At 39.4% G+C, this 23064-nt stretch overlaps 1 protein-coding gene, 2 long non-coding RNA genes and 2 pseudogenes across 3 annotated transcripts in view; 4 read left to right on the top strand and 1 right to left on the bottom strand.

The window, feature by feature from the left end:
- Window positions 1–23064, top strand: part of LOC127158007 (neural cell adhesion molecule 2-like) — a 122523-nt pseudogene that overhangs the window by 45345 nt on the left and 54114 nt on the right.
- LOC127158008 (uncharacterized) overlaps window positions 1–23064 on the top strand; it is a 57614-nt gene that overhangs the window by 22066 nt on the left and 12484 nt on the right. The window contains exons 4-5 of the mRNA XM_051101166.1: window positions 18947–19264; window positions 19368–19685. Of these exons, the coding sequence (XP_050957123.1) occupies window positions 18947–19264; window positions 19368–19685 (636 nt within the window). The remainder of the gene's footprint in view (window positions 1–18946; window positions 19265–19367; window positions 19686–23064) is intronic.
- LOC127158013 (uncharacterized) lies at window positions 980–2434 on the bottom strand. Its single transcript, XR_007826041.1, has 3 exons — window positions 2207–2434; window positions 1599–1832; window positions 980–1108 (listed from the first exon to the last, which is right to left on the bottom strand). It is a non-coding gene; the product is annotated as an uncharacterized LOC127158013 (long non-coding RNA).
- LOC127158014 (uncharacterized) lies at window positions 1470–1890 on the top strand. Its single transcript, XR_007826042.1, has 2 exons — window positions 1470–1531; window positions 1623–1890. It is a non-coding gene; the product is annotated as an uncharacterized LOC127158014 (long non-coding RNA).
- LOC127158011 (uncharacterized) overlaps window positions 18579–23064 on the top strand; it is a 15042-nt pseudogene continuing 10556 nt past the window's right edge.

The raw sequence follows: 23064 nt of genomic DNA, 5'->3' as shown, positions 1-23064 counted from the left end.
TTACATCAGTACTTTAACAACAACCAATGCGTGACCGCAAAACAGCTGCTGTACGTCCATTAGATGGAGATGGAGGAAACTGCTTCTTATATTTTTGTAGTAACACTGAGTACGTGAAGAAAGAAGTACGTTCGGAACCTAAAAGAGTAGGCGAGAAATCCCCGGATGTCCTACTGCTTCAGCCCAGATTCTGGAGTGTGCATCCAAAGGACACTTTTCAATCCCAGGAGTCCACGGGAGAGCAATACGTCATTATCGAACGTGATTGAGAACCGTGACAAGGGTGTTTACAAATGTGAGTATTGCAAACCAAAACAACGGTTCCTTGTGTTAAAATCGGATTTGCTGACTTACTAAACTGTATATTTAGGTGCAAAGACTAGACAGTAACGCTATAGTATATTGTGATTTTGCTGTAAAAACACGTTTAATTGTGTAGAGCAAACAGTAGAGCTCCAGTAAGCACACGTACATCAACAAAGTGGATTTACATAAGCCATATACACCTTCCATTACTAAATGTTTATTAACAACTGACAGTAAAGTGTTGTAAGAGAATTGCAGATGAGCACATCACAACATGAAACAGACATCTGAGTGACTGGTGTACATTATGTGTGCTTATTATGTAGAATTTACTGCTGTCAACACTGCTTTAGTTGAATGTAAATAGTGTAAATAAACACATGTACATAACTAAACATGAGTTGATCTGTTTCATTTGTCCATTACTGTTGATCAATTGAGGAGCATTTGTGTTGGATAAAAAGCCAGTTAACAAATCAGCAAATACCTCAACATGTGAATGCAGAATTGAATCACAGAGGAACTGAATCATGTCTGGATGTTACAGGGACTGATGAGACACACGTGTGTTTATCCGGTGAAGAGTGACTGATGAAGGAATGCTGCCATCAAAGGCTTTCAGTGAGTATACATTACATAAATTAATAGAACATATTTTAAATCTTAAGTTGTACTTTATTTTATTTATTGTAACATCAAACAGAGTTATTACAGCACTTTTGATTTGTGATTTCTGTGTATTTTCTGCAGATCTTTTGTGGTGGAGCAGGTGACGGCAGCATTTGTGGGAAGAAAGAAAGACCTGAAACAAAAATATAAAGTAAGATCATTTTGTTACTTTAATACAGAAATAAAAAAAAAAAAAAAAAAAAAAAAGTTAAAATGTAAATTTTGTGCTTCTTTGTATTGTAAAAACAAAAAAAGAAATCCACAGCAGTTAAAATGAATGCTTTTGTCATTATATTTGTTGCTGTGGCCTTTCATCCTCAGTGATGAGCCAGCGAGAGCATCTAGAAAAACACTAAAAGACATTGAGGATTCTGTGATTCTGTTCATACAGTATCAGACTGGTGGCCGAGCATCAACAAATAAAGTCATGAAACTTTTATCCAAAGTGACTGAAAGTGCCACAGGGACCCCCAGCATCCTGTTGTGAACCAGCAACCTGTTCAGCGGTTTAGCCCACTACAAAAGTAATAGAGCTACAACAAAAATTAGCATGTGAGTGTAAACATGAGATGAAATTTGTCAAGAAATGGAGTGCTGACAACATGAATTGTAAAATGTTTTACTCTGTTTAAATGTTTCACAGGTAGTCGAGCAGACGCGGTGATGGCCAGATTGTCCCGCACATGTTCTCCTGCTCTTGTCTCAAGGTTGTGGGGTTCAGTGATGTGTCTTCATGGTCTTTCTCATCCTCTGGCTCAACAACATCCCCATTGAGAAGAGTGAGATTGTGAAGCACAGCACAGCAGAAGAATTGGCACAGCTGCATTGAGATGGCAATAGGATGTGGGGTTCACCAACTGTAAATACATGATTGTTAGATCAATAAGTTTGAATAAAGCTGTTTCATCTGTTGTTGACTTGTATATTTATGTATTTATTATGATGCTTTTATTCCTTCTTTTACTCATTTATTCATGTTTTCTATTGTTGTCAATAAATAAAATATACATATTTTGTTAACTAATGCATTAATTCATTGCTTAACTGAAAACTGATGGATTCAAATCAGCTGCATTTGTCGAGTGTATATTCATGCATAGCTATGTCAAAAAAAGGTTATATAATTAATTATTAGTTAGCATGTATCTTTATTATTGTGTGTAAATGTTGGGGTGGGCTAGCAATGCAGTTCATTATGGTGTTATCTTAATTTTTAAGTAGTAATACTTACATTTTTCAAATGTAAAATCAACAGTCTCCAAATGCGAGATGTTCCAGCAGCTGCCTGATGTCTCCTGTGTGCAGACAATGCAAACGTGGAGGTGTGTTTTAACTGTACTTGGTAGGTCGGGTTGTTGAGTTACTGATGCTATGAGGTGTTAGTGCACCTGTCACTCTTTTCATTATTATTATTATTATTATTATTGCTTATAATTACATATAAGATCTGGAAATATGGTTGTACCTAACAATGGACAACTGTAATGACAAAAACAAAACAACAACAAAAAAAACAGAAAACAAATATCATGCATTCATCATGGTATGAGATTATATACACAGAAAAAAACAAAAAACAACAACAACATAATAACAAGGTTAAATATCTAAATAATTCACCACGGTGCTTTTTTTAGAAGCCTGGTGGATGAAACGACAGTTAAATTCAACAAGAAAAAAGAAAAGAAAACAATGGAGATTTAAACCACTTAAGCCAATTTTACACATAAAATGAAGAAATTAACTACATATTAAAGAGAACGATTTCATCTTATAAGTTTTCTTATAAATTTAAAATAATAATAAAAAATGGTTATACTACAATCACAATAAAATGTAAAATTGTTTCTTTAACAAGACCACAAAATTAGCAAATTATCAACATCAAAATATTTACGGATAGATCAAACCTGCCGCTCGTATCTTTTAAATTGTTGCGCTTGTTATGAGCTCGTAGATCACATGATCACGTAAACATGGCGGATGACTGTAAAGAATTTTCACATTCATAAATACAATGAAATTTGGCTGTAAAGTATGCGGTTTCGACTCTTTTACTGTCTGTATTGACCATTTCGTTAGATGTAAACATACTGGTCCCGAAATTAAGTACCTACTTTTTTTTATGTGAAATAAAAGAATAAAAAACAAAAAAACAGGAAGCACTTCTGGACCAGTGTTGTTTACATCTAATGAAATGGTCTATAATATGTTGAAGACACCACAACCGCATGGAGCAAGGAAAGCAATGCTGCATGCGGCCCGAGTCCGACCCGAGCCCATCTTTTTTCCCCTTCTCCCAAAACAGCTTATACTACTGTTTTAGCAATTAAAATAGTTCAGTTTTGTATTTAATGGCAAAGTGATTATATTTTGTTTAATTTTTTATTAAGTTAATTTAGAAAAACATTTTGAGCATTTTTTTTTTTATATAAATATATATATATATATATATATATATATATATATATATATATATATATAGTGGGTCATATAGTCCATATGACAAACGTATAGTCCAGAGGGCGATAGTCATATAAACCTTGTAAGCAGTATAAACAAGGGTATATAATCCAACAGAGTAAAGTACAACGCTCAGTAAGGCAGGTTAACCGGCAATATAAATGTGTGAGCACATGGTGATCAGTAGAAGCAGCAGAGGAAGCATGCAGGCAGTCCTGGGGTGAGGGCTCCCTCTGCTGGCTTGTGACGGTCAGCGGCAGACAGTGAGTTGATTATAGACTATGTTTAATCAGTTTTGCCAGTTTTGCACAATTTTCAAATCTTGTAGTGTGTGCATGTTTAAGATTTCAGGGAAGATCATCTGCAAAGATTCTCCTTATGTGTGCGCTGCAACCAGATTCATAATCGGTCAGGATTTTAAAGATCCTGTAGTGTGAGCCCGGCTTAAAGGACATCATTATTATCTACTGTAAAGTTACAGTTCTAATTTAGCAAACAAATGTTATCGTTTTGTAATATGTTCAGAAGGAGCTGGGGCAGATAACAGCACAACATTGTAGCCTCTCCTCCTTTCCCACATATCATACAGACACTTCATTTTTATTTGTATTTTATTATTTGTATTGCATTTAATGTACTTTCAATAAAACATTTGCAATGGGTTTTAATGTTTTTTGTTTTTTTCAAAGCTGTTTTTATGCATTTTTTAGCCTGAGTTTTTGTTGCATTTACACATAATTGATCAGCAGGTGTCACCAGTGTGTGGAGTTTCGAGCGCTTCAAAACAATGAATCATTTTGCAAAGTAATTAGTTCAGTTGATTCGAAGCATTAAAAAGCTTTGTTCATATTATCCATCCTCAATAGTATGTGAGATTACAATAAGTGTGTCCCAAAGCATAGTATGCTGAAAAGAGTGTGTCAAATGTCCCCGGATGGCCAAATACAAGGGTCCTCATCCCTGTTCCTGGAGATCTACCATCCTACAAAGTTTAGCTCCAGCCCTGATCAAACACAACCAGGCTAATTAATCTGTTAGGTAGCACTTGATAATTACAGACAGCTGTGTTGGAGCAGGGCTGAAACTAAAATTTGCAGGTAGATCTCTAGGAACGGGATTGGGCACCACTTTTCTACTATTTCAGGTCAATTTTTGAAGTGTGGATCTGTGCACACTCTAATGGCTAATATTGCCCACAATTCATTGCGCTTTGGCAAAGGATTCTGTCCAGAACTACAAACACGAATAAAACGTGTTGAAAAAACTACAAACATGGCGGATGTGTGTGAACATCCGTTTGGTCTTTAACTTTTATATGCATCATTACGCAGAAAATATGAGCGGAGTTTTCGACATGACAGACCCGCGACTGGCAGATCAACGTGCTACTTCTTTACTTTCCAATACGGCAGGAAGTTAAATTAAATTAAATGTGGAGGATGTGAACTGTGACAAGATGTGTGACATGATAGTATGACCCAAAGCTTACTACACACTCAAAAGTGTATCGTTTTTCTTCACCAAAAGACTACATACTGTAAGGGCGTAGTATAAGTAGGCACATTGGGACAAAGCATTTGTTTCTTCCATCACTAGTCCATGTGTTATGTTCTCATTGGTTCATTGTTCTGTGTTCCCGATCCACAAGTTTCCTGGGGGCGCCACTGTAAAAATATACCAATGGTATTTTGTGTGCTAATTAGTGAAGAAGTGTTTTTAGATCATTGTTTACTTTGTAAAGATGCAAAACTTAATGCGAGATGTGATTACATTCTCATGGACAATATGTGTTGTTTGAATTTGTGTCGCTAAATCTTGAATGACTGTCAACTAGTGAAATGACATTTGAACTGAGACATCAGAGCTTGTGTTAAAGGGCAGATGAACAGATGAAGCCTCAATTCAAGGCTTGTTAATGTAGAAATCCCTTTTGTAGAAGCCTCACTTTCTGTCCAGTCATGTGCGTGATTCACTTTGCGTGTCGTAATGTTCGACCCCCCACCCCCCCCCCCCCCAGATCTTACTTTGTGAGTACATTTTCATTGGGACCTATTTAATAATTACATTTTTAAATACCCAGTCATACAAGTAATATGAAGAATACAAATTATTTCAGGAAAATAAAATATATGCCATATGCAGTTAATATATGTGTACATTATTCTTCTATTACATCATATTAATATCCGTACTGGCATTTAATGGCACTGTTCAATGTGTAAATTAATTTATCAGAGTCAGAAATTCAAAAAAAAAAAAAAAAAAAACACACACACACACACTTTTAGGCTTTTATTTGTGCATATAACATCAGTAGATCTATGGAAATTGTGCTGAATGCTTCTTCTGACAGAGCTTCACAGGCTTTTGGCTGCTTTATTTTTTACTAACCACCAGATTGCGCTGTTAAGACACTCTTGAAGCTTTGAATCTTTTCCAGTCAGATGAAAGTCTTGGTGCTTCATGATGCTTCATTTGCCCATCACTCCTGTCAACTGTTAAATGAATGAGTGTCATGTCCTGCTTGTTTACTTTGAACCAGAAGACGCTCCCACTTTTGACGCAAGGTGTAGGAAACTTGTGGATAGTTTTATATTTAGACCGTTAAGCCTAGTTTCATGTTGAAGATATTAAACTGCACTTGGGTTCTACATCTGGTTCGCTCTGGTGTTTCACCTTCATTAGATGCTAATGTTAGGATGACACATTAGATGACACATTAGCATTATTATTATATAATAACAATGTGTGTGTGTGTGTGTGTGTATATATATATATATATATATATATGTGTGTGTGTGTATGTTTATATGTTTATAAGTTTATTTGGGAATAAAGATACTTGCTCACACTGTGTGTTAATACAATATAACACTACAGTAAACACTATACAGGCAAAGTCTGATGCCCATTTAATTCAGGCCAAGTCCCGCCCATTCAGACACAAACAGACCAATGGAAGCTGCTTTTAGTGAGCAGCCAATCAGGTTGGACTGTCCAGTCATCTCCACCCACTATATATAACCAACAGAGTGTGTGTTCTGCTGTGCTGATGAGACTAGTAACACTGTGACTGTGACATTCACACACAAACAAACTTTTGAAAATATTCTTCCACAAGTTTCTTTTTGTTGATTCATTTATTTGGGCCCTTGAAAGCAGATTCCCCTTCAGTCATTATTTAATTACTAATCATTTTACTGCTTTGAGTTCTGAATCTTTTGAAGCTCTCAGATATTTGGTTGTGAATTTATATAAATTCAATATATAAAATTAGTGAACAGAATAAAATAAGATTTGAAAGAAGGACTTGTGGAAGTTAAAGTAATCCGCACTATATATTAATTAAGTTTATTAACTGTCTGAAATTTATTCCATTGTTTACTGAAAGGAGTTATAGAGTAGCAGCTTCTGAAAGAAAAAGAGGAAATGCATCAGAATTATTTAGATTCACAGCATCATCAGTCTAATCTGGGTTCAGAGATAACCTCTGCTCTACTGTGGTCAAACTAACCCACACTCAGCAATAGCATGTTTCCAAACCTCAACAGTGAGATCACAGCTCTGAAACACTAAAACCGCTATAATTAATACACTATTTTAGTTGCGAAAGTGCAGCCATCTTTAGATTGTAAGAAGGTCTTGACTCTGGAATAAATGCAAAACATCAATGTAAAACTTCACATGGAATATGATGATTCCACAATTACTGTTAGTCTTCACTGAGAGTCTTGACAAATTAATTAGTGGTGACGCATTACATTTCGCCAAACCAACAACATTGAGTGCAGGCTGATGAGAACAGAATTATTTCTGCTGCAGCTGCTCTAAATCCATCAAACTGATCATCTGATGAACTTCTCATGATACTTAACTTGATGTGTATGATCTTTTGAATGCTGTATACTGTAAACAAACTCCGCAATCAAGCTTTAATGCTTACAAAGTGATTTAATGTGGGTTCAATGTGTATGTTGTGTATTTGTGGATTGAACTGTTGAATTTGAGGGTATTTACCATTTGGTGGATCTGGGGTGCATTGTCAAATTTGATTTATAATTGAATATTTGTAATTTATTTATTTATTTATTTATTTATTTTTTTGCCCAAGTTTGTTATTTTTGGTCCAGTTTGTTATTTTGTTCCCAAACAACACTGAGACCATTTATTATTTACTGATTTTTATTTTTTCACATTTCACACACGTCCACTAATTCACCTTCCCCATCAACCTTTTGTGGAGATGGAAGTACCTGAAGCTGAAACTCCTAGCTGGCAGCCACCAGTCCCTATCATGTCACATGTATATACCCCAATCTTAATCAAACTCCCCAACCTGGAACCTGAGTGCAATTTGTGTCATCCACCTTGACTAGCAGTCCTCCAGTTCAAACTTTCAACTGGGATCCAAATGGAGACTCAACACAGATTTGCACCACTCCAGAGTCGTCTCCATCCATGGGACAACAGGAGTTACCACGTGAGCTTCAAACACCTGGCAAAAGGGATGCAACAACTGATCAAACAAGTACAAGGAGACTAGGACATGTTAAAGCGATGTATCCAGTGAAAAGAGGCCACAGTTTCAGAACTCACCCAAGAGATTAAAGATAAGTGTGCTCAACATTCCATTCAAATGTCAACTGCAGTAGCTAAAATTGAGGACAATCACCAACAATAACCAACAAAAGATGGAGACTGAGATGGATCAATGGACTAAAGCCACAAAACATTTGATCACAGAGGAGTTAAACAAAGGCGAGGCTACTGTTGTGTCTGAAGTGTGTTTCCTTATTCAACAGCTTCAAGCGGAAGTTGAACAAGATTTAAAAGCCACTTTTCAGAATCTGAAAGCCCGTCAAGAGCAATTCACAAAAGAGCTTCATCAATTCAAAACTCAAATGGACGACTTGTGCAGTAACACTCAAAAGTTTCAGTAACACCTGTCTAAAGATCTTCAAACACAGATTAAAGTGATGACGACTTCTGAACCCGAAGCAGTAAATTCATCTTCCACCAGTGTGCATGCCTCATCAAGTTCAATACCTGTTACCCCAGGTTCTGCCATAGCCAAACGTGATCATTTAAGACTTACCTTTCCTACATTTGGAAAGCCAGCTGATGACACAGACCCACTGAATTATTTAGCTCGATGTCAAGATTTCCTGGCACTTTATCCGTTAACAAACGCTGAGCTTTTAGCTACCTTCTGCACAGTGCTGTATGGAACCGTTCGTGACTGGTGGGAAGTTGCACGTACCTCTGTATTCACCTGGACTGAATTTGAGGCTGCTTTTCTTTCTGCATTTCTTTCAGAGGACTATGATGATGAGTTGGCTGAAAGAGTAAGAACAAGAATTCAAGGAAAGAATGAACCCATCAGAGATTTTGCTTTTTGCTAGAGAGCTTTGTGCAAGAGATGGAAATCAAACTTGACTGAAAGTGAGATAGTAAAGATGATTCTGAAAAAATATTAATCCTCACCTTGCCAGTCAGCTTCGTAGCAGAGTATCCACCGTCAAAGAGTTGGTGAAGCTTGGACATCAATTGGAGAAGGACTATGAGCAGCAACATCGTTATGAAAGTAGTTTACATTATAAACGGCAATCTGAGACTCCACGAGTACTTGTAAATCAGCAAATGGGCAAGGCTTCAGTTCAGTGTTGGTGGTGTAAAGGTCATCATCCTCCAGGAAACTGTCCTTGGTCCGCCTCCTCTTCCAATCAGACCTTTCAACAGTTGCAAACTTCTCAAAGTGAGAATCATAAAAATCAAGGCGGTTTACCCTCCACCAATGCCATCTCAGCTACAAAGACAGTAACTATTCACCAAAAGAATTATGGTACAGACAGGACACTATGCACCGGCCCTCAACAACTTGTCATTCCTATTGACATTGGTGCTTGGCAAGGAAAAGCCATTCTTGATACTGGAGCTAGTTACACCCTCTTGAATGAGAGCCTGTGGAAGGAGCTTACTCCACAAGAAAGTCTTCAACCATGGACCTCGGTAACACTCTATTTGGCTAATGGTAAAGCTGAAGTTCCACTTGGTTGGATCAGTGTGGTGATTACGCTTCACGGGAAGAGTTTTTCAGGTAGCACGGTAGTCCTTACCTCAGCATCTTTGACATATGAAGTAGTCTTAGGATTGGATTTTATTTTCCTAAGTGGAATTCAACTCAATGTTGCTGAAGGAAAATACTTTTTCAAAAGTGCTCCTGAAATGGAATGCTACTTCCAACCAGGACAAGCCAGCATTCCTAGAAGCAGAACCTTGTGTCTTATGAACATCAAGCAGTTTATCAGATCTCAACAAAATCTTTCACTTTTCAGCGCTGTTCCACCACCTGAACCCACAGCAATATTACGAGAGACTAATTTCACGTATATTGAATTCTTAATTGACAGAGCAATAAAGGAAGCAGCCTTACCACCCAATAAAGAAGTTCAGCTCCACCAGACTTTGGAATCCCATCCAACTGTGTGTACTCGTAGGCCAGGACGAACCAGGATGTTTTTGAACATTGCCTATATTTTTGTCAGCAAGTACCCATTAAACAGCGACTGTATGGACTCTCACATGTCGAGCAAGCCATAGTCAAAGAACATATTGAAGACATGTTGAATGCTAGAATTATCAAACCCTCTCACTCTGCCTGGGCTTCACCAGTGGTCTTGGTTCCGAAAAAGGATGGAAGTCTCCAATTCTGTGTGGACTATCGGAAAGTCAGTCAGTGCCCTCATTGAAGTGATGCTTATCCACTGCCTAACATCACAGTAATTTTAGAGTCATTATCTGGTGCATCAATTTTTTCCACATTGGACCTGAACAGTGGCTATTGGCAAGTTCCTATGGAACCAACAAGCAAGTTGAAGACTGCTTTCATTACATCTGGTGGTTTATACCACTTTAATGTTATGCCCTTTTGGATTAAAAAATGTCCCAGCAATGTTTCAAAGACTTATGGAGATTGTACTGAGGGAACTGCTGGGAGTCGTATGTTTCGTCTATATTGACAAATTATTGTCTACTCATCAACTATGGAACAACACTTCTCAGACATCCAGATCATCTTGCAGAAGTTGCAAACAGCTGGGTTGACCTTGAACCTGAAAAAGTGCAAGTTTTTTTCTACGTGAGATTACCTTTCTTGGTCATGTTGTGAATGGTCAAAGAATGTGACTGCTGATCCAAGTAAGGTGGAGGCAATCCTTACCTACCCAGTTCCTCAAACTCTTAAGGAAGTCCAGCGATTCTTGGGATTAGCTGGATGGTACGACAGATTTGTGCCAAATTTCTCACAGATTGCTGAACCTCTCAATGTTCTGAAAAAAAGGGGAAAATCATTTCAGTGGACACTACAATGTCAACAAGCCTTTGATCACTTAAAAGCTTGTCTATCTTCACCACCTATTTTGGGACATCCAAATATTTAGCTACCATTCACAGTTTATACTGATGCAAGGGACACTGGCTTAGGTGCTGTATTGACTCAGTGAAAGGAACAAGGCAATGAAGAGGTTATCGCTTATGCCAGTTGCATCTTAAACAAAGCAGAGGTAAACTATTCCACCACAGAGAAAGAGTGCTTAGCCGTGCTGTGGGCTCTTGACAAGTGGCAACGTTATCTTGAAAATCGACTGTTCACGGTTGTTATAGATCATTCATCTTTGCAGTGGGTAATGAACTCCACTAAAACAACCAGCTGCCTTATTCGATGGGCACTTCGTCTACAGAGATTTGATTTTGTGTTATCAGAATATATCGTAAGGGAATGTTGAATGTAGCCCCTGATGCTCTTTCTAGAGTGCACCACTTACCCGAGTGTAATATGTACACCAGTAGTAAATAGGATCTAGAATTCCCAATTTCCCCTGAAAACATATGGAACGAACAACATAGTGATCCTGAAATCACTAAAATCTTTCAACATTTCGCAGAGAATGAATCCACTGAAAAGGAGCAGTATGCAGTGGTTGAAGATAAGTTATACCACCTTACTCACATGTCAGATGGTAAAATCCAGCACCATGCTGTTATTCCCTGTAGTCTTGTACCCACCATTATTACCATTCTAATCCATTGAGTGAACATCTTGGAATCATCAAAACGTATAAGAAAGTGCATAATGTTGCATATTGGCATGGTATGTGGACTGATGTAAAGAAATATATCAAGAGTTGCATCAAATGTCAAACCCTCATGGGTGACAACAGGAAGCCCGCCGGTAAGCTTCAACCCATTATCACTTCAAGACCTAGTGAAATGCTTAGAGTAGATATAATGGGACCTCTACCAAAAAGCTCCAAACAACATGAATACTTGCTTGTCTTTGTAGATTATTTCTCATGATAGGTTGAGCTATTCCCCATGAGACATGCCACCGCTCCAGCAATAGCTGAAATCCTGAGGAGAGAAGTACTTACCCAATGGGGCGTGCCTGACTACATTTTGTCAGACAGAGGAACACAGTTTGTCTCAACCATATTCACTGCACTATGTAGCAAATGCAGTGTGACCCCTAAGCTAACCACAGCTTACCATCCGCAGACCAATATGACTAAAAAAAAGGAAACAGAACATTGAAGTCAATGGTATCTGCCTATGTGGAAGACAATCATAAGAGTTGGGATCACCAATTACCAGTGTAGGAGCCGATGATCCTCCCGTGAAGTCACATACACAGGAACTCTCGCAATGCCAGTGCGAGATCGTAAAATAATAAACTCTTATCAGACAGGAAGATCCAGGAAGGCCCAGGAGGAAAGACTATTTGCTTATCAACCACCTGGCCCATCCTTTCCTCTAGCAACAGGGGGCAGGTCACTACAGAGAAGAGGCCAAGGATCTAAGCTATCACACTCATACAAAACAATCACATATATATTCCGAAAGCACAATCAGAAACCTCTCATGTTTGATATCAATTTTATAGTCTCAGTGCGGTTGGAAATAATATCTCAGTCCCATACCAGTTGAACAGACCAGAAATAAAGATCTGAAACTTAAGGAAAACTCTGTTCTCCTGATATGGGTGGTGTTGCTGAAGAGGTCTGTACCACATGCTGTCTTCACACCCCCAACTTTAGGCTTCAGCAAAAGGTCCTGTGAAGTTTTATTACGCTAAATTTATGATTGTAATGTTCTGATCTGGGTACTTAAAGAGGATTAGCGAAACATTCAGGGAAGCATCTGTAACCAGAACTTCCCGCACGATTGTCGTGTGTCTCTCTATTTGCCAGGTATGCTGACTCTTTGTTAGTATTTTTATTTTCTCGGTTTTGAAATTCTATGCTGATCAGTAATGTAACTAAAATGTGATGTTTTCCTATAAAGGTTGTATTTCTTTTTATTAATTGAATGTACTTTTGATTGAGCTTCCATTGCTATTTTTAAATATGCCTGGCATAAATAAATGTGAACTTTGACTTATTCTGGACTTCTTGGAAATGATTTTCTAGTAGGTTAATGTGTAGGGTGCTTTCCTCAAAACTGCGCCAGGGCAGCCCACACCGGAAGTACCGACTGATGAGCCATGGGGACATCACTAGGGCTCCGGATGTTGAGCTGTCACTGGCTTAACACGATGTAGCTCTCGCGATTATGGGGGAAATATATACTTTCTGTTGAGAGCACGCAGGCGCGGCCCACTTTAACCCTCTGGGGTCTGAGGGTGTTTTGGGGCCCTGGAGAAGTTTTGACATGCTCTCACATTTGTGCTTTTTTCAGTATCTTAAAAACATATTAATGGCTAAAGTTGGATTATATTGTAATCAGCACAAACTGGGCTACAATAATATGCAAGCAACATTAATGTACATGTTTGTGTTTTTGAGAAAACAACGTTTATGCGTGGTTAGTGAAAAACTAAAATCTTTAAGTCACTGAAATAAGGCCATGAAACACATTCAGAACATTAGCTCACTAGACTTTTGAGAACTGCATGTGGTTGTCTAGAGTTTTTTCTACCAAATGATGTGAAAATCATCTCATTCACGCGTTTACAGAAAACAATATATTGACTTAAATTTTCTAAAACATGTTTTGTGATCGAAAGGGAATATGCGAGGGAGTGACAACGACCATGAATATTTAGTGATTCACACAAAAGAGACAAAAGGCCCTCCTCTAATGGCCCATCAATGAGACTGTGACTGTCAGGTAGAAACAATGAGAGATTCAGAGAATGGAGTTTTATACTATTTGTATTTTATTTACAACACCGTATCATCAAAACATACATAATGAAGATCAAAAGCACATTATTGACTACACTGATCTAACCATAGAGACGTGAACAGACTTTGTGTCATTCCTGAAAACTGTTTTCTGAATTCTGTTCAACAAGTGAAACAAGTAAATTATACCTGATATTTAAGTGATTGCTGCTTCTTTCCATGGATTTAAGAAACAAAACTCATCATCAGTAGTTCAGGAAATTGTTCTACAATAAAAAAAAAAATCAGTGTAGTTGAACATCTGATGTGGGTACAGTACTCTTCATGTGGCATTCATCTGTGGTGCAGGAATCAGATCACTAGAAAAAAAAAAAACAAAGAAAAAAAAACATCTGTAAGCATGTTAATATCAGGAGCACCTGTAATATATACATATAATATGATTCTGTAGTCATAGACTCACACATGCTTTATACTGTCTTTAAAAAATGGCATTTTATATCTGAGAAACTAATTATTACTGTTTAGCACGTTAAACATCTATTCATTAACATAGTATTAATACAAAACTAATATTATCCTATTGTTATACGATAAATAAATGACTAAATAAATAAATAAATAAATAAAAAAATGTGATGTTATAGTCATAAACAAGCATGCTTTGTATGTCTTATACAATACAAAGCCATTTTATGTCTGGGAAACGAATGTATTATTGTTAAGCACGTCATAAACATCTATTCGTTAACAGAGTATATGACAGTAGTTTGGTCTAAACAATCTTAGACTCTTTCATTCAGTGTTACAGTGTAAACACTATTACATTTATATCGCGTCATTTTTACTTTATAGAACATTAAAAACAGCCTGGCGTCGTCAAACATTTCGACGCAATGAAATGAAACATACTTCATAACGTTTCACTTGATTACACGTAGTCAGGAATTATAGTTTGGAAAAAATCTAACTACTATAATGTGTACAAGTTATATCACAGTAACACAACAACTAACGTAAGTAGGCTAATAAAAGAAAGACTTACTCTTTCGGTTGATCTCCCCATGCACGCTCTTCCTCTGAGGGAAATATAAATCTTTCTCCTCACAGCGCTTCTTCTTCCAGTAACAAGATGAAGTAGCCGAGATGAACACTGAAGTGAATCTCCCGCTTTGTTTCCGTTGATGTGGGCGGTTCGCCGCGCGCGCCTCCACGTGGCTGATTATAATAACAAACCGAAAGCAGCTCGTGGGCGTGATCAAATTAAAAATAATTAGGTCTGACGAGAAAGTCTGGACATGGGGTTGGTTTCATACAGATTACTTTAACACATGATATTTGTTTTCGATAAGACTTACTTCACTTAAAAGTAGACATATCAGGCTTTCTACAGATATCTCTCCCATGTCTCTGTGTGGAATATTCGCTGAGTTTTAGTTCATTTTAGTGACGCATTTCGTAATGACGATCACAGATAACAACGCAGCAGACTGCATACCCTGTTTGTTTGCTTTATTTCACAAAACCAGAGAGTCTTGTTGTTACTATGAGTGTACACAAATAAAAGTGAATTCCTTACAGATTCCATTGATGTATGTATCTTATCTGTACGATCAGAAATGACGGAGAAATTGAAGTTCGTTTTGGCGTTATCAGAAAAACGGCCACAAACCGCGCCGGCGCGTTTTTCGACCCCAGAGGGTTAAAGCTCTGAAGAAAGGTCGCAAAGGTGGGGTAGGTGGATTGCCCCAAGTTCCAGACAGCGGTGGCCCAGTCCAGTGCCTTCCCGGTGAGTAAAGAGCACACGAAAGCAATCTTGCTCTCATCCGTAGCATACAGGTGTGGCTGCTGGTTAACAAACAGTGTGCATTGTAAGAGGAAACCTTTGCATTTAGAGGCCGTACCGTCAAACTTTTCCGGGAAGGCTAGTCGAGGGCTGGTGACGACTGACTGGGCTCCAGGTGGTGGAACAGGTGGAGGAGGTGATGCGGGCGGGGTAGCGACCTGCAGTCCCTGGAGCGCCTGAACAAGCTGATCGGTGAGAGTAGTCAGACGATCCAGTTGTTGCTGGTGCTGCGTCAGAAGCGAGGCTTGGGCGGATACCTCCGTAGCAATCTGACTCACTGTTGCTGGATCCGAAGGTGGCGAAGTTTTCTGTGACGATGTTATGGATGAATCATGAGGCGGTGGATCCGTTTGCAACAGCTTTATTTTCTCAGACAACGTTAACAGGCAAGGGTCGACAACAGCAGACTGGTGTGGTGAAGGCAAATCAAAACGAATAGTCAAAGTCCAGGCAAAGGGTCGGGGCCAGCGGCGTTCAATGGGAGTAATCCGTGGGAGAAGCGTAGGTCGACAAAAGGCAGGCAGCAAAGGTTCACACACAGTATTAACAGTCCGGTTGGCAACGTGATAACAGTCCGAGAAGAAAACGCTCAGGATTGACAGCATAACTAATCAAAACTTCGCAAAGAGCGAGCCGGAGCGGCGCGCTTAAAATGGCCGCCAAGGGGAAGTGAACCGGGAGACCCGGAACCGGAAGTGGCGAGCCCTAGGCACGGGCTAGTGGGTAATGTAGTCTTAGAACTCAGGTGAGGGTTCCCGCTGGTGCGGGATAGGGGGAGCCACAGAGACCGCATTTGTGACAGGTAGCCTAATTGCAATAGCCTACTGCTGTTATCCCTTGATTGACAACATGCAAAAATAAGTAAGCTATTGAGGGGGGCACTTTTCACATTATTCATTAGCATATGGTCATGGTTATTTTTATGATTGGGCTATCGGCTGTTATCACAATATTTGTAAAAAGGCCTATTGATTATTGAATGATATGTTTTTGAACTGGCAGTAGCCTATCTCATAGATGGATAAGGTAAGTGATTCTGTATCTTTAGAGCCTCCTGAATATGGGCAATCTAGGCTACTTCAATCACAACCAGGCCATCAGGAAACATGGCATACCCTAGCCTACTGCTAGTTCACAGTAAAATATCACAGTCAGATGAGCAGGCTGCACATATCTGACTAAACGGGCTCGTCGAATGGCTGGCTGTGACTGTGAATGGGACTTTTTTCGTTGAGCAAAGTCACTATTGCTGATGTTGCTTAGCTGACCGTCTAACGGATAAAGTCCTATCCATCTACTTAGCCAGCAAACTCGAACTAGCCTGTTTAGTCAGTCCTATAGGACTGCCTGTGACGACGTAGTTTTGTGTGTTTTTCGAGATTCTAATGACAAATGAAACTTTGAACAGTCTGCCACTGACACACACAGGCTCACCTTCTCTCCTACTCTTTCCCTGCCCTTCTGTTGTTGGCTTTTTAAAACTTAATTTAGTTTGATGCAAGTTCTTCTTCATGTCTGCATTTCGCTCAAGACCACACTACGATGTATTAGCTTACGTGAAAAAACATACAATCAGTCTGCCGGCTTTCCCGACTCTCTGAATCTGTAGCGTAACGTAACGTCAAGTGCCGCTGCCAGCAAAGACAGATAGAGGCAGAGATTTCACTTGAGATTAGACGGAGAATGTGAATTTAATTGGGAGAAAATACAGATGACATATGGATTCGGACACGGACCGGGTTCTGTGTTTGGCATTGATCATCACTGCTGGATTTCAGCTTTGACTAATTTGAAATCTCGGGAAAAAATACAGAGGACATGACCTCGTTGTCCTCAATGGTAGATACGGCACTGATCACAGTACAACTACAGTTAATGTAGTAAAAACATGGTAAGTGTCCTGTTTACTCTGTTTTAACTTAAAATATCACAGTACACCTGCAGTTACTGGGGGGTTAAAAACATGGTAAGTAACCGGTTTACTGTGTTTTAACTTCAAATATCACAGTAAAACTGCAGTTACTGAGGTAAAAACATGGTAAGTGTCTTGTTTACTGTGTTTTAACTTCAAATATCACAATGTTGTTAATGTTTTCAAATTTGGCATTGCATTAGACATTGATCAGACATTAATGTCTTTAACTAGACATTTAATTTTACAATATTTGTGAATAGTTCAATAGATTTGGACACAAAATAAAATAATTTCTCCATCTTGTGTCCTTTGCTCATATTTGGTTTTCCTGTTCCTGTCCCTCATTGAGTTCCATTAGTTTCAGCTGTGTTTTACTAATTAGTCTCATTTAGTTGTGAATTTAAAGAGAGTTCTGGTTGTGATTTCTTCGAATTTCAAATAAAGTGGGTTCATTATTCATTCCAAGTGGGTTCCAAACCTTGCCTAAATATTTAAGATGATCTGAAATGTGTGAAAATTCATAGCTATTCATTCCAAGTGGGTTTAGAGATGATCTCAGATCTGTGTGGGTTAAACCAGTGAGGTCAAACAAACTAAGTTTCCACAGCCAACAGTAACAGAAACACAAAAAGACAAAAGACGACCATTAGTGTTGAGAGGAGAAATAATGTGTTCGTATAGTACAAACGTCTCAAATAGTTGCAAAAACTTAGAGACACTTAAAGGCTCCAATCCAGTTCCAGTTTGCATTAATGGAAACTCAATGTCTGATGTCACTGTCACTTTGTCTGTTGATGATGTGTGTCTCATGTTTACAGCATGTTGGCTTGTGTTTTTTTTTTTTTTTTTTTTTTTTTTTTTTATTATTATTATTATTATTATTATTTTTTTTTTTTTTTTATGTTGCTTTGTTTTTCTGCCTGTTCAATGTGAATGTGTTTAGTGATTGTTCAAGTGTGGATATCAGGATATTGGGCCAAATATTTGGGGTCAATATGCAAAAGCCAAATCATTTTCACCATCAAATTTGTTCATGTGTTACATAATGGTTTGGTTTATCAACAAGAAATCCATCATTTTGTGCTGACATGGTTTGAAGATGATGATCTGACTTGGAGGACTTAATTTAAGAGCTACAAATCTATTATTATTTTTTTATTATTTTTTTACACACATGTACAGACACACCTGTGTCATTATCTGTAAACACAATAAAGAATGAGAACGAAACTTACATACTCCATGTGTTGAGTGATGATAATCAGCCAGGAAGTGAACAAACACAGGAAGAGCTGATAGTATTTAAAGAAAGAGTTGTGAGCATATAATGAAGAGGAAGACTGACAGAAAGAGAAAATGACTGATAAGTGTCATTTGTGTCTGCTGGGACTGATCATTCTCTCTTCACTTCTCACAGGTAAACACATTTCTACATGCTTTTTAAACTCCTGTAAAAGAGTTCAATTTATATCTGCATACAAAAGTTTATATAAAATTTATATATGGAAAAACAAACATTTTATATAGATTTATCATAATGATCATTCAAATGTTCTTGTGTTTCAGGTACCAGTGGAGTGGATGATGCTCATGTGTTCATCAGTTCTGGTGAAAATGTTCGTCTGCCCTGTAATAATGATCTTCATAACTGCACATCAACTACATGGAACTATAATAACAGACATTCAGGAGCAGTTGAACTGATTGCCGATGGGAAAAAGAAGAAAGGCACAGAGAGACATGAGAGACTGAGTCTGGGGTCTGACTGCTCTCTGAACATCAAGAACATCATAAAAGAAGATCATGGACTTTACAGCTGCCAACAATATGTGAATGACACACAACAAGGAGCTGATGCACGCGTTTATTTGCATGTCATTCATGGTAATTTTATGATTATGTGGTCAGTTTAAAGAAACTGCAAATTGTTAATTTAAACTCTCATGATGATTAAAAAGTGTGATTTGTGTGTTATTTTGTGTTTCAGTCTCTTCATCATCCTCACAGACTGAGATCAGTGCAGGCAGCTCTGTGACTCTCTACTGTCAGTTGTTTTCATATTCAAAAACTGGAGTCTCTTGTGATTATTGGATCCGTTCTGGGGAAATTCGGTTGTTCTGGGTGAATCAGGCTGGTGTTAAACCGACAATATCAGACTCCAGATATCAGATATCAGCTCCAGGATTCTGTATCAGAACTCTGACTACAACACTCCTGAATGAAGATGACAACAGAGAGTGGAGATGTGAAGTTACTCACAGAGATCAAGTCAAGACCTCAGTCACATATACTGTCAAGAGTTCAGGTGAGAAAACAATCTCATGAATTGATTATGGAAGAGTCTCTGATTAAAATATGATTGTCATATGATGTATCAGTATGAAGCATCTGGACTAACAGTCCACATCACAAACTCTCAGGTTCACGTAACTAAAGGTACATCATCACTGTTTTTCTCACATCAGTGTTTTGCAGTTGCTCTCAGATGCTGTTTTCTTCTATGAACTAGTGTGCTTTAATATTTAACCAGTAAGTTTGTTTTGAAATGTTTTTATTTTGTTAAAAATGGAACAAAGTCACACTTCCAGTGCTCACGGTTAAAAATGACCAGCCTACGAAAAACAGCTTATAAATATCTTGTTATGCTATATAATCAGCAAACATTGGATCCAATCTTTTTGCCAACATGTTTTTTTCAATTAGGACAGGTTTTGTATGCATTTTTTAAACTCATTGATCATAGTTCCACATTGATCTGAGGATAAACTTAATCTTTGTGAAAAAGAAAGTATATAATACTCAAAATAGTTTGTGAACATGAGTGTGTGTGTGTGTGTGTGTGTACTTGTTTGTGCTACATAGTGGGACCAAATGTCCCCACAAGAATAGTAAAACCAGAAATTTTTGACATTGTTAAAAAATTATTAAAAATAGTAAATGGTGTTTATCTGAAAGTATAACAATGCAAATATGTTTCCTGTGAGGGCTAGGTTTAGGGTTAGGGTTAGGGTTGGGTTAGGGATAGACAATATCGTTTTGTCAGTATAAAATCTATAGAAGTCTATGGAAAGTCCCCACAATTCACAAAAACAAATGTGTGTGTCACATTTATGTCTGTTTATGTCTTTTGGTTTCTCCCATTGTCTCCCCCCGTCGATCTGTCTGTTTTGGTTTAACCCTAATTACCGTCATCCCCTACACCTGTGTTTGTAATTAGTCTCACTCTTTATAAGTCTGCTTGTGTTTTGAGTTTGCTGTCGGTCCTTAACGTTATTTGGAAGTATTTGGATGTATCGTTGTGTTCCTGCCCGTTCCTGCCCGTTCCTACGAAGATTTATATTAAATTGTTATTTGTTTGTATCGTATCTTGTCTCCCGTCTCGTTCGTCCAGCACTGCACGTAACAGAAGGACCGACCAAAACAGTTTATTCCCGACGTTTCCCTGCTTTATTTTTTCCATTTTTTTCTCAGTGTTCGTTTTTTTTTTTTTTTTTTGTTTTTCGTGATGGATAACCCCGCCGTCCTCCTCCTTCTCCTGGAGCAGGGGAATCGCTCTCTCATGGACCACACTAGAGACTTTGTCCACCTCGTACCACTCACACACTACCCGGACAGCAGCCTTTGCACATTTTACCGTGCAGGACTGAACATCGCCACCAAAGCGCAGCTGTCCGGGGAGGGTCCACAAGAGAGCTTCGCCGACTACATGGAGTGGGCGCTGGTGTCCTGTAGATCTTCGTTAACCACGAAGGATGACACCAGCCCCACTCAAGACCTAGAGCCCAGCCGACCAGCATCCCGACACGCGGAGTTTGAGCCCGAGCCCACCGCGGATGACGAGCCAGAGCCACGAGCGACAGAGCTAAAGATCGCCACAGAGCCAGAGCCCTACACGTCCGATCAGGTGCGAGAGCCGGCTACATCTACCGTGATGGGGGAGTGCAACATGGAGAAAGTGAGGGCTATGGAGAGCCCTGCCCACTGCACCACTGCTGGGGGTAAGCTGGAAGATAATTCTGGGGACTTGATTGACTTCTCTACGGAAGTTCTAGGAAATAACTCTGGGGATTTAATAGACTTCATTACAGAAATATCTACCTGTCACGTTATGCCTGCCTGTATGGAATCCCCACCCACCCTCCTTCTTCTGCCTATGTCAACATCTGTCTGCTCACCGCTGTCCTCTGACAGCCTCTCTGCTCACCCTCAGTCTTCCACCTGTGCAGTGGGCTCACCGCGGGTCTGCCAGCTTCCATCGACATCAGGGCTGGAGGATCCCTCATCTCCGCCTCCAGCCTCAGAGTCCAGAACTCCGCCTCGGCCCTCCGACCCTGCAGCTCCACCACGGCTCTCAGTGCCCTCGTCTCCATCGTCGCCCATCGGTCCACCAGCTCCACTGGGCTCCCTCGTCTTTTCAGCTCCGCCCTGGTCGGTCGTCGTCCCTCCGTCACCTCAGGACTCTGTTCCTCCGGCTGCGCCTCGTCACTCCGTCCCACCGGCTCTTAAGGACTCCTCCCTCCCTCCGGCACAGCCTCCATCCTCTGTCGCTCTGGCTCCGCCGCGGACCTCCGAATCTCCGCCTACGCCTTGGTCGCTAGAGCCTAGGGCTCCGCCTTGGCCCTCCAGATCCTCGGTGTCACCCTGGATCTTCGGCTCTCCGTCTCCGCCTCGGGCTCCTCTGCCAGCGGCTCTGCCTCCGTCGGTCGGCCCCCTGGAGTCGTCAGCCTTTCCTCCACCATGGCTCCTCCCTCCGTCGGCTCCACTGTGGGTCGTCATCATGCCTGCAGTCTGGGTCTCCCTCTGCTTCTCCTGCTCCGGATTTTGTGACATATCAGGACACAAATTTGTATAATGGCAAGGAGAGGGTGACTTATGAGGACATTGCCCCATGTCCCCATTTTTCAAAAGGCTTATAAATCATACAGAATTATTATTATTGTTGTTGTTGTTATTAATATTATTATTATTATTATATATTTTATTTAATTTTTTTTGAGAAAGTAAAAATGTGCACAGTCTAGGTTTAGACTAGGTTTAGGTGTAGGGTGATAGAAAATACGGTTTGTACAGTATAAAAACCATTACGCCTATGGAATGTTCCCTTAAAACATGGAAACACAACGTGTGTGTGTGTGTGTTCATGTATCCACACACAGAGGTCATCATCAGTCTATTCTGGGTTCAGAGATGATCTCTGATCTACTGTGGTCAAACTAACTGGGTTCTGAGTAACATGTTTCCAAACCACATCAGTGAGATCACAGCTCTGAAAGGTGTAAAATGTGAAATAGCTGTCAATCAACCGGTGTTTTAAGAACAACTACACAATTAAGCAACATGAAGTATAACGTTAATGATTCTCTGGCCATCTTCAACTGAAGCACAGGCTCCTCTGTTGACTCTCTCTATCAGCCCTTATTTTGTGGACTTTGCCCTTGGTCTGAGGTGGGATGGTGCGAGCACACTCTTATGAGGCATATGTGACTTATTCATCTGAGGCAGTGCAAGACGCCACTGACCAGTGAATTGGTGTGATGGTCTCAGGCCTTCAGACAATCATTACACTGGAGGTGATTTCTCATATAGTGCCATCATCACAGCATCTCATTCCCTATTCAGGAAATCAGTGTTACATACAGTATGTAGCTGAGACATTTTCATTTATGAATATAGTTCACTCAGGT

Source organism: Labeo rohita, unplaced genomic scaffold (genome assembly GCF_022985175.1).
Source record: "Labeo rohita strain BAU-BD-2019 unplaced genomic scaffold, IGBB_LRoh.1.0 scaffold_130, whole genome shotgun sequence".
Classification (NCBI taxonomy): domain Eukaryota; kingdom Metazoa; phylum Chordata; class Actinopteri; order Cypriniformes; family Cyprinidae; genus Labeo; species Labeo rohita.
The sequence above is the reverse complement of the archived record's forward strand: the minus strand, read 5'-3'. Positions and strand labels throughout refer to the sequence as shown.